The sequence below is a fragment of the Notamacropus eugenii genome, chromosome 3 (assembly GCF_028372415.1).
Source record: "Notamacropus eugenii isolate mMacEug1 chromosome 3, mMacEug1.pri_v2, whole genome shotgun sequence".
NCBI lineage: Eukaryota > Metazoa > Chordata > Mammalia > Diprotodontia > Macropodidae > Notamacropus > Notamacropus eugenii.
This window is the reverse complement of record NC_092874.1, coordinates 240,534,223-240,557,049: the sequence shown is the minus strand read 5'-3', so window position 1 is coordinate 240,557,049 and position 22,827 is coordinate 240,534,223. Positions and strand designations below refer to the sequence as shown.

Genomic DNA, 22,827 nt, shown 5'->3' with positions numbered 1-22,827 from the left:
TTGCTTTCTGAAGGAAATCCTCCCTTCCTCCTAAGTCTGACTCTCTCCATGTCTCCTCTCCCTTCCCTCTTCCCCATATCCTCTTGCCAAACCCTGACCAGGAAAAACAACTGAAAATGTAGAGTTAGTCACCAGCCCGGATTTGGTGCTTTGAACATCTTTATCTCATTAGTGAGAACAACTACAACAGTAACATATTAGATGGAGTTGAAAACAACAGGCATCAATAATATTTTTTTGAAATGCTTCTGACTGTTATATATCTAGAGAAAATAATAGGCAGACACAACAGATCTCTTCCAAAGCACTCCAATATTTGGCATTGAAGGGGATTGGCAAATCAATGAGAACAGCCAATCGGCATAGCTGCTATGAATCCTCCCAACAGCACAAAGTTGCTGCTACCCAGGACACAACTGTGGGGGAGATGAGCAATTCATCTGAGTGACCAGTTCACACACATGATTCATTCTTCTTCCCCAGAGCAGCTAACTATATATATATATATATATATATATATATGAAAGACAATCATCATCACTTCCTGGAAACTGCCATCTGCTAAATCTACTGTATTTGTTTTTGGGGGGGGGGGGGTAATGAGAAAGGCAATTATTATTCCTTCTTAGAGCTAGACATGTTTCACACCAACTTAAAAACATGAGCTGAGATTTTTTTAAACATTTCCCCTATTATTAAACATAAAATATCTCTCTTTGCTGTCTATACAAGTGCTGGTTTATGTTATACCCCAATGTTGGTTTGTTGTTGTTGTTTTTTTTTTTACAGATATAAACAGGCTTTAATCCTTACGCAAATTTAAAAACACAAAATCATGAAGTTTGCTTTTCAAAGAAATGGAGAAAGGCAATGAAGCTGGTAGGAGTTCGGAGCCCCTGGATTCTGCTCTATTAGTTGAGTGAACCAGAACAAAGCACTTATCTCTGCTTTTCAGATTCTTAATCAGCACAACTGAAGGGGATGGGGGAGAGGAAATAATAGGATCACAGAACTTAAAGGTTATCATGGTCAATGTCCTCATTTAATAGACAAGGAAACTGAAGTCAAGAAAGGTTAAGAATCTTGTCCAAGGTCACATGGGTAGCAACTGGCAGATCTTAGATTTGAATATGGGTCTCTGACTCCAAATGTGACGTTCTTTCCACAATATTGCACTGGTCTAGCAGTTCCTTTTAGCTCTAAATTTGAGGACTGACAATTATTTAAAGCATTCTTTCATGTGATTACAAATACTTTGCAATTCTTTTTCTGAGAACTGCTTGTTCATATCCTTTAACCACTTAACTATTGGGGAATGTCATATATATATATATATATACACATAAATACACATACATGTGTGTATATATATATATATATATATATATATATATATATATATATATATATATATAACATATATAGTTGATATATCTTGGATATCAAACCTTTACCAGAGAAATCTGATGCAAAAAAAATTTTTCTCCATCCAACTATTTCCCTTCTTATCCTGGGTACATTAATTTTGTCTGTACAGATGCTTTTCAATTTCAAGTAATCAAATTTAACTATTTTATCTTTTGTAATCACCTCTATCTTTCATTTGGTTAAGAATACATCTCCTACCCATATCTGTGAGAGGTATAGGATCTGTTTCTCTTCTAGTATTTTTAATTGCATGATCTATTTTAATAGTAAGGTTGCATATCCATTTAAAATGTTTTATGGAATATGGTGTAAGGAAGCTGGTCTAAGCCTAATTAAGAACACCTAGATGGAACAGTGGTAGAACACTGGTCCTAAACTCAGAAAGACTCATTTTCCTAAATTCATATCTGGCCTTCAGACACTTTTACTAGCTGTGTGATTCTGATCAAGTCATTTAACCCTGTTTGCCTCAGTTTCCTCATCTGTAAAATGAGCTAGAGAAAGAAATGGCAAACTACTCCAGTATCTTCACCAAGAAAACCCCAAATGCGGTCACCAAGAGTTGGAGACCATTGAAAATGACTGAACAAGAACAACTAAGCCTAATTACTGCTTGACTCCAGTTTTTTTAGGGGCTTTTTTTAATCAAAGAAGCTTTTTCCCCCCTAGGTGATTTATGATTTTCACTTTATCAAACACTGAAATATTGTGTTCCATTTTTTCAGATTCTCCCTTGTCTAATCTGTTCTATTGATCTATTTTTTAACCAGTAACAAATGGTTTTGATGACTGCTGCATTATATTATAGTTTGAAGTCTAGAAGTACTATTCTAGACTTTCACCCCTTCTTCATTTTCTCTCTTTCCTTGATATTCTAGATCTTCTGTTTTTCCCTATGAATTTTGTTATTATTTTATCAAATTCTATAAGGTATTTTCTTGTTTATTTGACTGATATACCATTAAAATAAAAATTATTTTTGGTAGGATTGTTATTTTTAATTACATTGGCATGGCCCAGCTATGAGCACTGGATATTCCTCAAGCTATATGTCTGTCTTTATTTCTTTAAGGAGCATTTTGTAATTTAATCTATGACAGGTTGTTTCATGTTCTTTGGTGGGTTGGTCCTCAGATATTTTATGCATTTTTTGGTTATTTGCAATTGCCCTTTCTATTATTGCTTCATTTGTTTTGTTATTATTATGTTAAAATGCTGGTGAGTTGCAGTTGGGTTTTTTTTTGAGGATTTATTTTGCAACCTTCAATTTGGTGAATCTATTAATTTATCTCAATCAGTATCTTTGCTGATTCCCTAAAATTTTCCAAGTAAGCAAATATGTTATCAGCAAATTGGGGTAGTTTTATCTCCATCTCACCTATTATTATGCCTTTAATTTCTCTCTCTTGTCATTGCTACTGGTAGCATTTCCAGAACTATATCAAATAATAGTGGGGAAAGTGGGTATCTTTGCTTCATTCTCATATTTATTGAAAATGGCTCTTGTGTATACCATTGCATATGATGCTTGCTTTTGGTTTTAAATAGAAGCATTTTTTAAATATTAAATAATAGTCTTTGGCTGACACATATCAGTAACTAAAACAACCCTGAATAGTGCACCAAGCAAACCCTGAGAGTCTGAAGTACACTCATAGCTGTCTCCATCAGATGCAAAATCCAGGAAGAATATGATCATTAATTGTAAAATGCTTTGTAAAATTCATTTACAAAATAATATTTAAGTTGATTCTAATTTTTAAAAATCTGCCTATTTTTTTAGGGTTTTTAGCATAAAAGTGTTATACTTTGTCAAAGATTTGTTTCTTTCCCCCCACCCCTTCATCTATTGAAATGATTATGTGGTTTGGGATGTTTTCATTTTTAATGTAATTATATTGACTGTTTTCCTAATGTTCAGTCATTCTCGCCTCCCTGGTACAAAACCCATTAGGTCATAATTATTTTTTAGATAAACTGCTGTAATCTGACAGGATTTTGCTTAAAAATTTTAAGTCAATGGTTAATAATACTGATATATAGTTTTCTTTTTGTGTTTTATCTTTCCCTGGTTTAAGTATTAGTTTTACATTTGTCTCAGAAAAGGATTTTCATAGGGCTCTTTCTTTTTCATATTTTGAGAATAATGTGTGAAGAAGGAATACTACTTGCTCTTTATAAATTTGATAGAAATCTTCTGTAAATCCATCAAGACAAGGTGTTTCGTTTGTTTTACTTTAGTAGTTTCCTTTACAGCTAGAGCTATTTCCTTTTCTGAGACTAGGTTATTTAAGATTTCTATCTGGTCTTCTGATTATTTGGTTATTTTACATTTTTGAAGGCATTCCTTTATTTCTTTTGTGTTCTCAGTTTTGTTAGCAATAATTATGTATAATATGGTCTGATTATTCTTTTATCTCTTCTGATTTTGCTGTAATTTCGCTTTGCTCATTTTACATCTTCCTGATTTAATTTTCTGCTCTCTTCTTTTTAATCAGATTAGTTAAGGGTTTATCCATTTTCTTAGTCTTTTCAAAGAATCAGTTTTCAGTTTAAATTATCATTTTATGAGGTTTTTTTGTTACCAATTTATCTGCGTTCTCTCTAATTTTAATTATTTCCTTTTTGTCTTTATTTTGGTTCACTGGCTTTTGAATTTTTAAAATACATATTCAGTTAGTTAATCCTATTTTTTTTTCTGTTTCTTTAATGTATGCTTGTAAAGATATAAATTTTCTCAGAGGACTGCCTTAGCTGTACCTCACAATTTTGATATGTTGTTTCATCATTATGATTGTCTTTTGCATAGTTATTGTTTCCATGATCTGTTTTTTGATTCTCTCATTATGTAAGATTTCATTGTTATATCTCCATTTGGGTCTGTATCTTTTGTATGTGGTCCCTGAACCAATTACTATTTTTACTGCATTATGGTCTGTAAAGGATGCATTACTTTTGTACACCTTTTTACATTTCTTTGTAATATTTTTGTGCCCTAGTAAATGGTCAGTTCTTGTAAATGTTGCATCTGGTGCTAAGAAATACTATATGTATATTCTTTTGCTGTCCCATTTAGAAGATTCATAAGGCTTTTAATTCTAGTCTCTCCAGCATTTTGTTCAGCTCCATATTTTTCCCTTTTGTTTTTCTGTTAGATTTATCCAAAACTGAGAGGGGGATGTTGAAGTCTCCTGACACTATTGCGTTAATGCCTGTTTCTTCATGTAAATGTTTCCTTTATGAATTTAGATGCTAAAGCATTTAGAGTATACACATAAATTAATTACTGATATTGATCTGTGGTTTATGGTTCCTTTCAGCAAATATATTTGCCTTGTTTTTCTATTTTGGATACTTGTTTTGTCAGATAGCATGACTGCAACATCTGCTTTTGTGGATTCGTTTGATGCATGGTAATTTTTTTCCCCATGCCCTCAGTTTTATTTTGTATATGTCTGTGATTTTTTTTTAATGTGTTTCTTGTAAGCAACAGATTGTAGGGCTTTGGGGTTTTTTAAATCCAATCTGTCATTCTTTTTCTTTTTATTGGATGGTTTAATAAATTCATATTTAAAGTTATGAAAGTTAGGTTTATATTTTCCTCCGTCTGTCTCTACTCTCTGTTTTTTTAAAGTTATTTTTTTCCCTTCTGCTGCTGTAAACACAGTTCTATGCGCCTTCAGTTACTCTACTGGAATCTTTTTTTAAGGTGGCTCTGTCTCTCTTCCCCTCACCCTTAATCCTGTCCTTTCATTTTTTATCTCTTTCCCTTTGGGGTTTTCCTTATTAGTTCCTTCCTCAGCACCACTACCCCTCTTCTCTCTCTCTCTCTCTCTCTCTCTTTCTCCCCCCCCCCCCCCACCTCCTGTCTTGATGTCATGTTCCAGTGCTGGTGCTATGGGGTATGGCCCCTAGTAGGCTTTTTGTCCTGAAGGATTGTGGCCATGTTGGCTGTCTGTCATAGCCTGAGATCAGGGTCTCCATAGCACTGGAAGGGGCAGGGGGAGATCATGATTTGGGGGTGGATGATTTTGTTGTAAACCTGTATCAAGTCTTGGGTCTGCTAGTATAATATAGCCTCAATAGCATAGGAGGTGGGGGTGGTGTGCTGAGTAACCTCGGGTCAGTGAGCATCAGTTCACAGGTTTAGCTTTGTATTTTTCTTTTGGATTCTGGGTGTCTTAGACCATGGAGACAGCTGTAGTTGCTTTACCTTTGATGAAAAATTTCTGTTTTGGAGATGTTTGGGAGGTTGTGGGGATTTGAGTCCTTCATCTTGTTGATCTTGTGACCCACAAATTCCCCTTCAGCTTGCTTTTCAAAGGATTTCAGCTGAGTGTCTCAAACTATTTCACTTTCTTCATTTTCTCCTACAAATGATCCCCTTTTTCAACACTTTGCTATAGCAAGGTCATATGCTATTACCTAGGACAGAGGTGTCAAATACACTGGGTGAATCAAATTAAAATGCAATTGGGAAAGTTATCAAAATAATAAAAATACTCTAAAACATAGATAATATTAATATGTGGTTTTCTAAATCAATATATAGCCCATAGGGCTCCTTCTTATGATTTAATGGTTCTGTTTCTATTTGTTTGACACCACTGGTCTAGGAGACCTTGCCACCAAAATTTACCAAATCTCTCTTTCATCACTCTCAATAACCTGTGGAATTTCTTCATCTTTTGAAATTTTGTAGAGAGATTTAGATGCTAAATCATTTTAGATTACAAAGCAGTTGAATTATTTCCATCGAACTGCCCGAGTCTGTAAAACTTCTAAGATTTTGTCTTTACCTTCACCATGTACTGTCATCCCTAAAACATACTTTCCTTGAAGAAATTATCTGAAAAATGCATGATGTCATCAATATGGCCCTCAGTGATGCAGACTGCAATCCTTTTAAAATACAGTTTTCATGGGTTGCTATAGCTCCCCTAAAACTCATCTGGTAACAATGATCTTAACAATAACTAACATTTATATAGTACCTACTATGTATCAGGTATTATGCCAAGAGCTTTACAAATATCACCTCATTTGATCCTCATGACAACCCTGGGAAGTTGGTGCTATTAGGATTTCCATTTTACGGAAGAAGAAACTCAGGCAAGCAGATGCTAAGTGACTTGCCCGAACCTACACAGTTTGTTCGAACGTCTGAGAATGAATTCGAACTCATATCCACCTGACACCAAGCCCACCACTTTAGCCGTTGTGCCACCTGGCTGCCCAGGTGAACCATCTTCTTGTAAGGAGTTTCTCCTAACTTAGACTGGTTTTCAAACGATGTACGTAATATTGATGGTTGGCCTTATATTCAAAGCTTTTCTACCTTGCTTTTATTCTTGTTGTTGAGCTATTTCAGCCATGCCGACTCTTTGTGACCCCATTTTGGAGTTTTCTTAGCAGAGATACTACAGTGGTTTGCCATTTCCTTCTCCAGTTCATTTTACAGATAAAGAAACTGAGGCAAACAGGGTTAAGTGACTTGGCCAGGGTCACACAGCTAGTATCTATCTTGCTAGAACCTAACAGAACTTCAGTCTTGCTCCATAGCTCTAAGGTCCTCTCCACACCACACTAAGGCAAAGGAAGGGCCTTTGAATTATACATTAACAGAAACAACTTCCTGCCTCTAATGGATCAGTTCACTGATACTTTAACTTCATTCTACCTCATGAATGTTCTATAGATGTAGCTGCATCAAGGTATCAATCTTTGAATGTAAACTTCCAAGCCAGGACTCAACGTTCTTCTCTATTTAAGGTAATAAATGCTACCCAAAGTCTCATGACAAAGGTGACCTTGGATTCTGTGTCAGGTCCAATCAAGCTCAAAGTATGAGCACAGGAAATGAAAGACTATTGCACATCTGTCGTCAGAGACTCAAACTTGCTATATTTGAGGAATCTCATTATCAGGTTGGCTGTCATGATATGTATTTCAGCCATCAAGTTGTCATCCAAAACTTACAGTCATGACAGCCCACAAAACATCAGAAAGTTTTTTGATGGCTACTATGGCTGAAATGTAGGTTGCAGCCAATCCTTGTAAATGACCACAAATGTGAGAGGAATTTATATTTGATTTTAGAGGTAACAGAGAGCCATAGCAGACTGGGAGCAACATGGGATCTCTCTCATTGTATATGCAAAGAAACGAAGTGATATTTGCCCAAGACTGTACAGATAATTTGTGATAATTTGTGCCTTCCTTATTTCTTCTAAAATTTTGTGAAAATTCCAAGACCCCAAATTATTGTCATTTGGGTGACTTCTTTTCTCAGAGTAGAAAATTATATTCACTATAAAGTTGGTACCATGGAAACCAGTTCTCACTCAAATGGCACGCCTGATCCTTTTTTTTTTGAGATGTCCTTTGAGAATTGGAAAATAAAAATGATGCAGCTAGGACTTTATAGAGAACAAGAACCAAAAAATCCAACTAAAACTCATCTGTATTTCTTCAAATGAGTTTAAATTACATCAGTATCCTCACTTTTAAAAATTGTATTTAGTAGTACTGTATCTGTCTGAAAATGCTATTAGACTCCCGTTATTAGGAGTGAGGTCTTTCAACTTTAGAACTAATGCCCTTGTACTCAAAACCACAGTATACATACCTAGTACAGTAGTTTTTCTCATGTCATTACCAGCCAAAAGAAACAAAAAGAACTATCCATTTGGATGACATATAATTTTGAGTTTTAGGCCCACTGAGCTTATATGATGAAGGATCATAATGCTGTTAGTAGCAGTGGTGACATAGTGGATATTGTGCTGGGTCTGGAGCCAAAAAGAACCAAAGAAGAGGCAGTTCAATATGAGCCTAGGGCACTTCCTTGCCATGTGACCCTTGGCAATTCACTCAATGCCTATGTGCCTCAGGCAACTCCCTAAGACTTATCCACTAAGTCCTAGAAGGACTGCCAACTGTTGTAGTCAGAGTGAAGAGGGAGTTCTGGAACAATCTGATCCTTCAGGGATTTGCATTTTCTGATTGTTAGATCTGAAGTATGTCAGTAGCTATTGCCGAAATGACTTTTCATTCTAACACAATTACAACTGAGTTAAAGAGAAAACAACTAAAAGAGCAAACAGAACTAATAAAAGTTGGCTTCATTTGATATTCTATTTGTAAGGGGAGTTGTTTGGTTATTGTCCTTCATTCTCACAGAGGACCAAAATGACATCACTATGTTAGAGTCAAGTTACAGTGTGTGTCTGACTGTGGCTGATTAGACTAATATGAGCTCAGAATGCTTTACCATACGTCAGGCACAAATAGTCCTTGTGTACATTTGGGGTGGGTCCTCTAAGTTTGCACATCCAGGAGGAGGTATTATTTAGGGGACGCCTGATCAGTCAAACCCACTGGATGAAATAGCTAGATGTACAAGTACAATGAGATAAAATGATGTGCCCTCTCAGACATGGAATTGTCTCATTAGCAAGTTCTAAGGATATACCCTTTTCAGATTATGAATGGTCCCATTGTACCTGGTAAAGGTGGTCAGGTCCTGAGTAGTTCATTTGCATATGAAAGTCAGTCCAGATACTCTCTCTTGAAAATTGGCAAAGGATAAGGATCTACATGACTCTTTTTTTTTTTTTTTTTGATTTTAAAGTTTCAAGTTAATTGGGACAGAACGGGTATTATGAATCTTACATCATATTATGAGTTGGGCCTTTTGGACCATCACCCAGAGGACCGATGGGTACCTGTGGCATGACAGATTATGACCGCCTCCTACCAAACACGAAGATGACCGCCCCCCCTCAGTAATCAGTAGGCAGTACCTCTTTTTAGAACATCCAAACATCTGCATGAGAACAGAAACAGCATGGTATTAAAGTAATGCAGTTCATAAGAACTCAGCTATTTGGAATATGATTAAAAATGTGACATAGGGTAGTTACAAAAGAAGATATTTGCAATGACACACGCATCCATGATAGGTGACTGTCACCTCCTTTGTATCCTCCCAGGTAACCTACCTTGCTGGTGCTCACTGGCTTAAAACTTAAAGCCCAGAAAGGAGCTTTATATTATATACCATTATACATTATATACCAAGGCAGCCAGTGGGCATACCCATAGCCATACATATACTAAGTCCCTTTTCCTCCTCATTTCTCTTCCTAATTCCAACTTCCCCTTCCCCAAAGACAGGGAAATGCTTCCCATTCTTGGGGGTAGAGGTGTGTGGGGCACTGGATGACTTCTTGTTTTGGCAACAACAGAACCCTGCCACTATCTGTCTGAGTCACTGCACATATGTAATACCAAAGCACTTCCCAAAGCCCTGGACTCTTTACCTTCTGTTATCAACAACGTTCTAATCATCTCCTTCCAAAACTAAGCATAAGGGTCAGCATCCTGGGTGGCCAAGAACTGGAAATCAAGGGGATGCTCAGCAACTGGGGAATGGCTGAACAAGTTGTGGTATATGAATCTAACGGAATACTACTGTGCTGTAAGAAATAATGAATAGGAAGACTTCAGAGAGGCCTGGAGGGATTTATATGAACTGATGCTGAGTGAAAGGAGCAGAACCAGGAGAAGAAGCAGAACCAGGAGAACTTTGTATACAACAACAATCGCAGTATGTGAGGAATTTTCTGGTAGACTTAGCCCTTCAGAGCAATGCAAGACCTAAAACATTTCCAATGAACTCTTGAAGCAAAATGCCTTCCACACCAGAGAAAGAACTATGGAATGGGACCACAGAATGAAGCAGACCATTTTCTCTTGTGTTATGTTTTGTTTTGTTTTCATGGTTTCTCCCATTCATTTTAATTCTTCTATGCAACATGACTAAGGTGAAAATGTATTTAATAAGAAAGTATGTGTAGAACCTATATAAGATTGCACGCCGTTGCAGGGAGAGAGTGGGGAGGGAGAGGAGAAGGTGGGGAAGGGAAAGGGAAAAAATCTAAGATATATGGAAGCGATTGTAGAAAACTGAAAACAAATAAATTAATTTTTTTAAAAAAGGGTCAGCATTCTGGGACAGATAGGAATCTTGAACTTGAACATCATCGGGTAGGATGTACAGTGATTTTCATATCTGCATTAACTTTCATATTGCTTTGACTGAAATGTTTTCCTACCTGGATTTTGCAATACTGTAACAAAGGCCCATATGCCTATCTCTTAAGCTTAATAAGACTGGACAAAGTGAATAAAAAAAACCATGAGTGGAAAAAAATAAAGTACTATTTGAAAAATCAAAAATAAGAACCATGAGGGATGGAGAATCTGACACATTTAATGTTCCATGGTGGTTTACAGCCCACCCTCTTGGGAGCCCTCCTACAATAAATATTAGTATTTTCTGCAGAAAGTTAATAAATTCTTCTAAAACTGCTTTAATTTGCTGGAAAAAAAACCACAACCCTTTCTGTACTTTGTACTGAAATGAAGATTATTTTGTGACATTACAAAAATCTTAAACCCTGTTTGAACAGCTGATTCAAATAACTTTTCCCTGTCATGTTCCATGTAAGATCTCACAGTGTCAATGGTCTCTGTAGCTTATTATAATTGTTGTCTGTATCAGTACATATTACATGAAGAAGAGAGGAAAAAAGCAGGAAGCTTTTCGAAAGGACATATTATATAAGCTTAATGAGTACAAAAGATGAATGCTTTCCATTGTGTGGCATGTATTATGCCACAACTGTAAACTTGCTGATATTGATGTTAGCTTGCACCCAGAGTAGTCAGAGGTGGAAACTCTTGGGACTTTATTGTAAAGTACTGCCTAGAATAGATTGAAGCTGTGCAGAAAAATGTTTATGCTGTCAAGTCAGCAATCTACCATTCATGGGGAAGGGAACCAGCAGCCCAGGAGGAGTGCTGACAGTCAAGTAAATGGATGTGACTGTTGACAGAGTGGACAACTTTACAAAGGTAATGACAGGGTCCTCTTATCTCAAGATTCCTCCTTGTATTGCTCTCCTTTAAACAGGACAGTTTCCCACCTGGCATAGCCAGTTTCATGGTCTAATATGTCTTGAATAATGAGAGCATTCCAGTACATGAATTTGCCATTCCAAAGAATGACCTTCACCTGGGAGCAGAGCGAAGAAGACTCATTGGTCAGTCTGTGACTTTCAGATCCAAACCTGCAAAATAGTTTGAGGTTGTTACAACCTTCTTCCTTCTCTCACAACAAATTCCTCTGAGCACTTCAGGAAACCCTAAAATATATTATGATTCATTTTAATGTCACTATCATCAAGCACCCCTGAGTCTGCAGGGTTGGAGATCAAGGACTGAAACCTCTTCCCTTTCTTTTTAAAGAACTAGACATTTTCCTAAGTGATAGCTGTACAAAGGTTTAATTGATTCTTTGGTGCTAATCCATGGTATTAGAAAGTCTAAGAAGACAGTGGTGAGCTTCTGTCAGTACTGGCGTAGAGGATACTAAAAACCCTATCCTGATTTTGTTACTCTCTCATGGCATCCAAGCATATCCCCAGTTCATGCCCTTGACCATTCATTCAATGATTACTTAAGTAAATATTATGCCGAGACTTCAAGGTGGTGGACAACAGAAGGACCAACAAATTTATAACTGGTACAATGCCTTCCATGACACCAGGTCTTGGAAGTTTCTATGACCAATTCTTATGTATATATATGTATATACATATATATGTGTTCGTGTATGTATATATGTACATATACAAACACTATATATACATGTGGATATAATTTAGCTCTTTTGTAATCACAAATACCATCCTTTCTCACTCTGAGGAATGTAAAATTATTATACTTTTATATATGTGTATATATATATATATATACATACAAATATGCACATACATGTAAACACCCACATCCCTCTTTAAGCACAGCTGTCTTAATAAGAAAGGCCTTTATCTCCTTGCTAGGATTTCTGTGTATTGGATGTTTCTTCTCTCACCATGGAATCTAAGTCAACATTTCACATTTAGAATCCCAAGGGGAAAGAAAACATAAGTACCTCCATGAGGTGTGTTTTGATTCATCCCTTGAGAAAATAACTGAAGACAAGTTTCCTGGTACTTGCCAGATAACTGGCATATATCCCATAAAGGTTAATTGTCCTTTGCTTTTTGTTTTCACCCTTAAAACAATCCAAGAATGTCTCCCCATCTTCATCCACTAATAATTTCACAGATAAAGTGTCCATCTAGGCCAAGATAGTCTTTTAGTATATCACATCATATAAGACACTCCATATCTCCCTGGTAAGCTGGGTACATTTGGGAACATTCTACTCTCATACACTCATCCATCTCAAAAAATTACTAAACTCAAAAACAAAAATCTGAAAGTAGAAATAGCAGATAACACCTGATGTCCTTAATCACCATCCTGGCACCCAAAAGAGTGATCAGCTCTAATACTCATCAGAGATGGAAATGTTCATATACAAAAAGAGAAATCTGGGAAGATGTGTTTGAACCTGTCATACCAATACCCCAATTCAGACATGGATTTAGAAGGCTGCAGCATTTCTACTCCCATCTCTAGCCTTCCTGAGGCCTTAGTTGGATATACATAATATACTTTAATAAATCTTCTTTTGGACATGTATCATGTATGGTTTTATTTTCCCCTCCCCAGAGGGACAGGGTAAAAGGAGAGAGAAAAAAGGATAAACAGGGGTGGGGGTGGGGGAATAGGATGGAGGGAAATATACATACAGTTAGTAATCATAACTGTGAATGTGAAGAATGAACTCACCTATATAAAATGAAAGTGGATAGGACAGTGCATTAAAAACCAGAATCTTACAAAAACTAGAGGAAAGTTTTTACAGCAAGTTTCTCTGATAAAGATCTCATTTCCCAAAAAATATAGAGAAGGAATCAAATTTATAAGAATAAGAGTCATTTCTCAATTGATAAATGGTCAAAGGATATGAACAGGCAGTTTTCAGACAAAGAAACCAAAGCTATCTATAGTCAAATGAAAAAATGTTCTAAATAACTACTAATTAGAAAAACGCAAATTAAAACAACTCTAACACACCACCTCACATTTATAAGATTAGCTGATATGACAGAAAAGAAAAATGACAAATGTTAGAGAAGACGTGGGAAAACTGGGACATTAATGCACTGTGGGTTGAGTTGTGAACTGATTCAACCATTCTGAAGAGCAATTTGGAACTTTGACCAAAGAGCTAACTGCAAAGTCTTTGATCCAGCTATACTACTACAAGGTCTGTATACCAAAGAGATCCCCAAAAAGGGAAAGGACCTATATGTACAAAAATACTTGCAGCAGCTCTTTTGTCATGACAAAGACCTGGAAATTGAGAGGATGCCCATTATTAATTGAGGAATGGCTGAACAAGTTGTGGTATGTGATTATGATGGAATACTATTGTGGTATAAGAAATAAAAAGAGGGATGCTTTCAAAAAAACCGAGAAAGACTTACATGCAAAGTGAAATGAGCAGAACCAGGAGAATATTGTACACAGTAACAGCAATATCATATGATGATCATCTATGAATGCTTTAGTTATTCTCAGCAATATAATGATCCAAGCCACCTCCAGAGAAAGAACTGATAGAGTCAGAATGAAGATCAAAGCACACTTTTTTAAAAACCTCCTTTATTTTTCTTGGTTTTTTTAATGGTCTATTTTCTTTCACAACATGACTAATATGGAAATATGTTTTGCATGACTGCACATGCATAACCTATATCAAATTGCTTGCCTTCTCAATGAGGGGGGAGAAAAGGAAAGGAAAGAGAGAGAGTTTAGAACTCAAAATTAAAAAAAAAAACTCAAAACAAAAAACAAAAAAAAGTAAAATATATTTTTTCAAAGTTTCCCCCTCCCCAGTGGAGACACCAGTTGCCACATCTTTCATTTGGCAAAGTCTTTGTTGTCAAATGAACTGAAATGAGTAGAAGAAGCTAAGCAAGTCTCATTTTTAAAAATTCCCTGAATTCAAGGAGACCTTATTTCAACGGCTGTTATAAGAAACCCTAACAACTCCTCAGCTGGACTCAACCATGTGCTTTTGCTTCATAATGGTTTTACTGGGGTGGAGGGAGAAGAGAAAAATCCCCATCCCCTCTGCATGCAGCTAGTCAAGAGTTAGACCCAAAACAAGGTTTGATTCTAACAAGATTAGCACCTTCACTTTCAAATTCTCAGTCCCCAGTCTGAGGGCAGAGAAAAGCTAGATCCAGACTGACAATTCTCAAGGGAGCTTCCTGACCCTTATAAATGCAAATGAACCAATTAAGGTCTTATAACCTTTACTGGGAGGGGTAGAGGGGTAAAGCAGCTAGGTCTTGAAGTGGATAGAGCACTGGGTTTGGAATCAGGAAGACTCATCTTCCTGAATTCAAATCTGGCCTCAGACACATACTAGCTGTGTGACCCTGGCCAAGTCATTTGATCTTATTTGCTTCAGTTCCTCATCTGTAAAATGAGATGGAAAAGGAAATGGTAAGCCACTCTAGTAAGAAAACCCCAAATAAGGTCATGAAGAGTTAGACACAACTGAAAACGACTCAACAACAAATGTTCACCACAAACAGATAAAAGTCTGAAAGTCGTGCATCCTTACATGTGACCACTCAATAAGTTTTCATTTTTTTAAAAATTTTACAACCCATCCCCACTCTAGAGATGACATTAGACACAAATAGGTATATTTATGTAAAATTTCTTTTCATTGGGATGAGTGAGAGATTCAATTAATCCCTTGATCTCTCTCTCTCACACACACACATACACACACACACCTCATATGTCTTGATTTTTCCTGTTGTTTTGGTATGGATTTATTTTATTAGCATATGAAATTCCCAATAAACTCCCTTTCTTACCAATGTAGATCAGCAATTTTTCTAAGTTACCAATGATCTCTTCATTTCCATATCAGATGTCTTTTTTCTCAGTCCTCATCCTTGAGTCGAGCTCTATGTAGCATTTAATACTCTTGACTACCCTTTCCTCTTGGGGTTTTCACGACACACTCTTCTCCCTTGGTTCTCTCACCTAGCTGCTCACTCTTGGTAGTCTTCCTTTACTGGCTCTTTTTCTTTAATACACCCCTAAACCTAGGTGTGCTCCATGGATCTCTCCAAGGCCTTTGTCTCTTCTCTCTTCATTCTCACGGCAATCTCATCAACCTCATCAAGGTCCATGGATTCAACTCTCATCTCTCTGCAGGTGATCCTCAGATCTATATGTTCAAGGTCTCCAGAGGGCCTGTCCTTCATCATAAACTGTCTAGCGGACATTTCAAAACAGATGGCACATAGACATATCAATTGCAATATATCCAAAAGAGAATTCATTATCTGTATGCCCAAGTCTATCTCTCTTCCTAACTTTCCTATTCTTGTTAAAGTCACCCCCATCCAGTTTTTTGGCATTATCCTCAACTTCTCCTTTTCTCTCCCTCTCTTATCCAAACAGTTGCTAAAGCTTAACCCTTTTATCTCCTTGACATCTCTCACTTCTGACCCCTTCTCTTGGCCATTTCCCTAAGTGAGCTCTTATCACATATTTTTTTAAAATTTATTTTATTTTTAATTTATGGAATAAAACAAGCATTTCAAAAACATGTGTGTGCATGAAACTACAAATCCACTATGGAGAACTCTGAAATATAAAACAAAATTATCAAGTAAATTTTTCCTTTTTTTCTCCCCACCCCCAGCCCTACCCTAGAAATGGCTACCATTAGATGCAAATAGGTATGTGTGTGTGTGTATACACACATATATACACACACTTATACACACACATGTATGTGTATGGGTATGTAAAATTATTCCATGTATAGAACAGAATAAATATGTATAGAATATTTATGTTCTTTCTCTGGATGCAGACAGTATCTTTCTTCCTATGTCCTAGGTATTTATAAGAGCAAAATGACTTATTTGCTCAAAGTTGTTTTGAAAACAAAATTGCTGTCACTATGTACAATGTTCTCTTGGTTCTGGTATTTTGCTCTTCATTAGTTTGTGCAATTCTTTTCATGTTTTTTTCTGAAATCACCAGATTCACCATTTCTTATAGCCCAGTAGTATTCCATCATAATCTTATACCACAACTTGTTCAGCCATTCCCCAATTGATGGGCATCCCTGTAATTTCCAGTTCTCTGCCACCACAAAAGAGAGCTGCTATAAATACTTTAGAACAGATAGGTTCTTTTCCTTTTTCCCTAATCATCTGGTCTCTCCTTACCCCAATACATCCTACATACACACAGATGCCAAAAAGATTCCCTGAAGTACAGGTCTGACCAAGTCACTCTCCTTCTCAATAAACTCTTGTGGCTACCTAGTTGTCCCTGAATAAAATACAAATTGTTCTGGTTTTTAAAGCCCTTTACAACCTGGCTACAACCTACCTTTGCAGCCTTTTACCAAACTTTCTACTATAATAAACTGATATGCTAACTATTTATCATTCACGATACTCCATTTCCCATCTCTGTACCTTTGCAATTATTAAACAGTGCCAGGCACTGTAGAAAGCAAGATAAATATGAAATGGCCTCAGTATTACCGCCATTTTACAGATGACAAAACTGAGGTTCAGATACAGGAAGGGACTCTTATAGGACACAATGGAACAAATTCTGGATTTGGGGTCAGAGGACCCAGGTTCACATGTCAGTTCTTCCTCTTACCTGTATGTCTGACTTTGGGCAAGTCATTAAAATCCCCTGAATCCGATGCTTCATGTATAAAAGGAGGATGCTGGACCATATGACCTCTCAAGTGGGTTTCTAACTCTAACATTCTATGATTCCATGATTATTTCCTTTGGAAAATAGCATTCTATTTGTTATTACTTGTCTCACTTGTTCCTCTCTGGTGCATGGCAGGTAAAAAAAATGAAAACACATTAATGACATAGTAGCTTTAATTTCTATGTGGAAACCTGTGGCATGAGCTGGGGCCACATCAAAATGAACTGGCATGTCTTCATGCTCCATCTGCTCCTAAAATGTACTATTTGTACTCCAGGCCACAGAGTGGTTCAAAAACAACAGATTTTTCTTGGCAGTTCCTGTGCATAATGCATAGACATGAATATAGAGCTAGCCCTGGAAAAGTAGTGGAAAAAAATAACTCAATTCATAGCAACTATCAACTAGCTAGTGGAAGCCATTCACAACAAACACAACCTCTCTGCCATCAAGTAAGTCAGCAGCATGAAGGGTCTATCCAAACGTGCCATTTGCATTGTTAGGTTCCCATGTGTGATATGACTAAGTTCTGCTAGAGATACTGCAAATATCACACGAATAGCTGAAATCCAGAGATAAACCTCAAACCTTGTGTTAGCCATTAGTTTCAATTCCTCTTTTTCCAAGCAACTCTTAAATGAATTGTTAATAAGTAGCACAATCAACTGGTTGATTTCTCATCAGTCTTTCCAGCCAAAATTGCTTCTTTTTGGCCTATATCTAGAAACTTTGGGGAAATACACTGTTTCCATAAGGCTTATGTTAAAATGAAAATATTATAAATAAAGGCAGACAGGGGGCAGGGGAGATGGGGGAGGAAGGCTAGCAGTAATCAATTCAAACAGATAAGCATTTATTAAGTGCCTATTATGTGCCAGATACTGGGTAGACAGAGACAAAAATGAAAAGTTAGTACCTACCCCCAATTAGCTTACATGGAAGGGGAGAAGAGGTGATAACATGTAAACAAACAAAAAATCAAATCCATATTAAAAAAGTAATTTCTATAGGGGAGGGTACTAGCAACTAGGCAGTGCAGGACATGTTTCCTAGAAGAAGGGGTACTTGAGCTGAATTTTGAAGGAAGATAGGGTTTCTAGAAGGTAAGGAGGAAATGTATCCCACATGTCACCATCAAGATAAAGACATGAAGACAGGAGACAGAATACTGTATAATGGGAACAACCAGTAGGTCAATTTGTGTGGAGTGTAAAGCATGTGAGAATAATGTGGGATTAGCCCAGAAAGTTGGCTTGGAATTGTGAATGGCTTTAAAAGTCAAACAGAGAAGTTTGTATTTTCTCCTACAGCCACAGAAAGCCAGTGAAGCTTTCTGCACAAGGGAAGGCCATGATTAAGGAATATTGGTTTGGCAGTTGTGTGGCAATAGGATTATAAAATGGAAAAACTGGAGGTAGAGAGAGCAGCTAGAAAGGTATCATAATAGTTTAACCAGGGGATAATAAGAGCCTGAACTGGAGTGGAGGCTGTGTGAGGGGAGAAATGAAAGCAACTGTAGAGGTAGAAGGGACAAGACTTAGCATCTGTTAGATGTGACAACTGAGGGAAGAAAAAAGTCAAGGATGGGTTCAGGGAGGAAGGTACTCTTACCAGAAACTGGGAACTCTGTAAGACAGATGGGAACTAGGGGGTAAAGATAATGAGTTCTGTTTAGACACATTGAGTTTGAGATGCCCAATGAATGAGTAGTTAGTAATGTGGAACTTCTGAAGTTCAGGAGAAAGAATAGGGAAGGATATAGTGATCTGAGAGTAATCTGTATATAAAGGTGAAAGCTGAACCCATGGAAGTCAATGGGATCGCTGAGAGAGTAGAATAAGGGAATAGTACTGAATCCTGGGATCCAACTACACATAGGAAGAAGACGGAGAAGCAATGAGATAGTTAAGAGAGAAAATCAGGAAAGAGTAGTATGAAAACCTAAGAAGGAAAGGTTGTCTAGGAAGAGAGAAGGTGGTAAACAATGTGAAATGATGAAGAGAAGTCAAGAAGGATAAAAATTGAGATAAAAAAGTCCATTAGATTTGGCAATTTAAAGAAAATTACTGAACTTGGGGCAGGCAGTTTTAGTGGAACGTTAACCCTTCCAGTCTAGCTTCATATTGGTGTAGTTTTGTTTATCATCTCCTTGATAGAAAATAAGACCCTGAGGCATTGGGGCATAAGATTAGCCAACTTTACCCAAGAGAGGGAAAAATCTAGAACACAGAGGTCCCGCTGACAAGAGAAGCAAACCAAGATAGGCTGGCATCCTTGCCAAACTAAATTGTAACTTTGAAAGGCCTGGTAGAGAAGGTTTGTCTCTTGAGGACAACTTCATCTACTCCACAATCCTGTCTGCAGTCAGCCATGAAACATAGGTTCATAATAATGACAGGTACTAAAAATGTTCAAGGTTGCTTATGCTTTAATGATGTGAAAGATATACATTTGCCTTTTTTTGATATTTTTGGCATCAAGAAGCCAACCAGTGACCATGAAGTGACGGTTTCAATTATCCAGATAAGAGGTGCCATATGAGGCTTTTCAAACAAGGCTTTGATTGTAGTCAAGTGATCTACAATCCTAAAGTTGAATTAACTAAAATAATACTCAGAAGTACATTCTGGCAACTAACATTACAGCAGGGAGACCAGATAGTTTTATGCTTAGAGATGCCCTGAAAGGAGCGAATGGAAAAAAAATGCACAGAGTGATCACAAAATATGCAAATAAGAGTAAGAATGAAAAAGAAATCCCAGGAGTTCATTCACCCACAAAAAAGTTTATTTGGCCTCTATTTTAACAGACAAATATGAAGAAATAACTTAGTTGAAATTATTTTATTGCTGTAAATGATCATAACTTCATATCAGACAAATATCTGTTTCCTTGTAAACATTTAGGATCCCATATATTTAACTCCATCACAGAACTGATTTAGCATGGAGGGATGATAAGCTTCAATGATCTGCTAAGTCACAATTTCTGATGACCATCCCAAGTTACCTTAGGGTCACATTTCCTCCACCAAGGTCTCTTGATGGAATTTTAGCTTTATTTTCACAACTTGCCTACACAAAAGAAAATCCATGCTTCCTCTGCCTTTGCCCTAGACAAGTAAAAAACTAAATTTCTATCCGGTCCCTTCAATAAGCTTCTGTGGGAAGGCATATAAAAGAGAGTGAGCTTTAAGAACTTTGCATTCAAAATTCCACAGAATAGCAGCTCTCTCTAGACTCCACCCATTGTCTTGATCGGGAAAGGTATCTCATATAGACTACAATAACCATGAAGGAAAACACACAATCCATATTTAAATACTTCAACAGCAACAACAGCAAATTACTGAATTAAATTTACTGAAATAAAAAATGTTAAGAAAAAAATATCCCTCACTAGGTAAGCAGCCATAAAAAAGAAAATTGCTTAATCAACCTAAATGAGGTTATGCTGTCTACATTAACTGTAATGCATAAGGGATTTGAAGATAATACTCAAATAGCCAAACTCTAATTCTACAAGCAAGTACTTCCAGCACACGCTGAAACAATATTACTGTATAAGTGTGAAAGATGGCACTGTATCCTGGAACATTTATCAAGGAGTCAGCTTCTATTAGTCTCTCCTCAGTCTAATTGCCATGCATTAGGCAAGCTTTTTTTTTTTAAAGGGGTAGTTAACCCTTAATCTCTAGGAAAAAACCCCACCACAATGGTAATATTTAGAAACACAAATAAACTGGGCAGTCACAGTAACACCCCTATGCTTGCCTCCCATGTAAGTTACATGACTGTGGAAAATGAAGTTAAGCCCATTATTATCTCTATTTAAAGTGGGAAGCCAGCCCGGCAAAAGCAGTCCTCACTCCCAGTTCTCTCTGGGTCTAGCAGGACTCTGAGCAGCGCTGTACAAAGCCTAGGGTGTAGCGTCTCCAGATCTCTTTGCAATGTTCTTTGCAATGCTGACCCGCAAGTTAAGGATTAAACTCGGAGAGCACCGTGACAAAGAAATACACGAACGCACACAAAAGGAAAGGTAGCAGCTCCCCCGCCCCGCTTACCTTTGACTTGACTTTCATACTCGGCTATGATCTCTTTGTCCTTTTTGAATCTGCTCGGGGTGGACATTATCCAGTCGTTCCGGGGGGGATGGGGGTTAAAAAATAGGCAAGTTCTGTTCAATGGTCATAAACCACAGTGTCCTCGGAGAGGCAGAGAGTTTTATACTCCCACACGCCGGGGTTCCCAGCAGCAGCACCAGCAGGAGGTAAAGGAGGAGGAGGACGAGGACGAGGAGGAGAGTGCGAGGGAGCTGGAAGGCGACTACTAGATTAACCCAGGTGCTGGCACCATCTCCTCCCAGACTGGGCTGCTGGACGCGATCAGATGGGGAAAGGAGAGCCAGGGGGGGCTTGAGCACCGAGAAGTGTGGCAAACTCCAGCGGGAGAGCCGCCAGTGGGGGGAGCGGGGGGCGTCTCCCACCTCCGAAACCCCACCCCGGACCCTGCCCACTTCCTCTACAGCCGCCGGGTCACGCCGGCTCCCTTCACCATTGTTAAGCCTGGCCCAGGAGAAAGCTTGAACGGAGTTCCCCGGAGGTTTGGCGACTGAGCCAGGTAGCTCGTTCCCAGCCTCCCCAGTTGGAAAGAAGAGACGCCTACAGTGGAGAAGGGGCCCTGCTTGCCACCCACCCCTCTCCTTCCGTGCAGGCTAAGCAGGCACCAGCTCTGGTACTAAACTGGTCGCTGTTAGTTGGGGATGCTGCTGCTGCTGCTGCTGCCGCCCCCGGGAAACACTGTTGCTATTGCCGGGGCAGGAGGAGATTAAAGGCAGAGCCAGGCTCCCCAGCGGCGCGCTCTGCCCTATCAGACAGGGGAGGCCACCGTGGAGAGGGAGAGAGTGCGGAGCCCAGGGCTCTGCTCCTCCCGTCTCCTTGGCCACCGCCTTCTCGTCCTCCTTCCTCTTTTCCCCGCTGCCCCTCGGGTGACACATGGACAGCACACACAGCAGGGGGAGCCCTGCCTCGGGTTGCAGCAAAGTCGCCCGCGTTCGCGCGCGGGCGCGCGCCAGAGAGCTAGCCTGCTGGAGATACACGCCCTGCAGCGGCGCCTCCCCTCCGGCCCGCCCGGGGTGAGTGCGCGCGCGGCCCCAGCGGCCAGCCTGCGATGCGCGGCACGGCAGCGTCCTCCCCGGCCGGCAGTGGAACAGCAGGCGGGCGGGCGAGGGAGCGGCGTGGGGAGCAGGGAAGGGAAGGAGGCTGGCGCTGCCTGACGTTCCCCACCCCTCCCCTCCAACACGCGAGGGGAAGATGGATGGCTCCAGTGGCCAACCGCAGCCCAGCCTTTCTCGCCCATCTCTGCCGCCCCCAGAGCCGGCTTCCCTCCCGGGGGTGGGGGTAGGGGTTCTGAGCCCTAGGAGCTTGTGATGCATGAAGCTGGGACCGCCCCGGGGTGACTGGACGGCGCTGACTGACCTTGGCACGAGATGGAGCAAGCTCTGGCAGGGCTCCGAGAGACCTGTCCTGCTAAAACCCTAGCAAAGAGGACGTCTCCAAGTGTGTTAGGCAGAAATAGGGTTCCAGGGGTCTCAGGGTCTCGATCACAAAGTTATGGGATCTCTTAGTTGGAAGGGACCTCTGAAGGTTATTCGGTT

General features: G+C 38.8%; 1 protein-coding gene across 2 annotated transcripts in view; it reads right to left on the bottom strand.

Moving 5' to 3' along the window:
- Positions 1–22,236, bottom strand: part of SRGAP1 (SLIT-ROBO Rho GTPase activating protein 1) — a 321,601-nt gene extending 299,365 nt beyond the window's left edge. For both annotated transcript variants that reach the window (XM_072655259.1, XM_072655260.1), the window contains exon 1: positions 21,236–22,236. In XM_072655259.1, the coding sequence (XP_072511360.1) occupies positions 21,236–21,302 (67 nt within the window). In that variant the 5' untranslated portion in view covers positions 21,303–22,236. The remainder of the gene's footprint in view (positions 1–21,235) is intronic.
- Between the last annotated feature and the right edge of the window lie 591 nt (positions 22,237–22,827).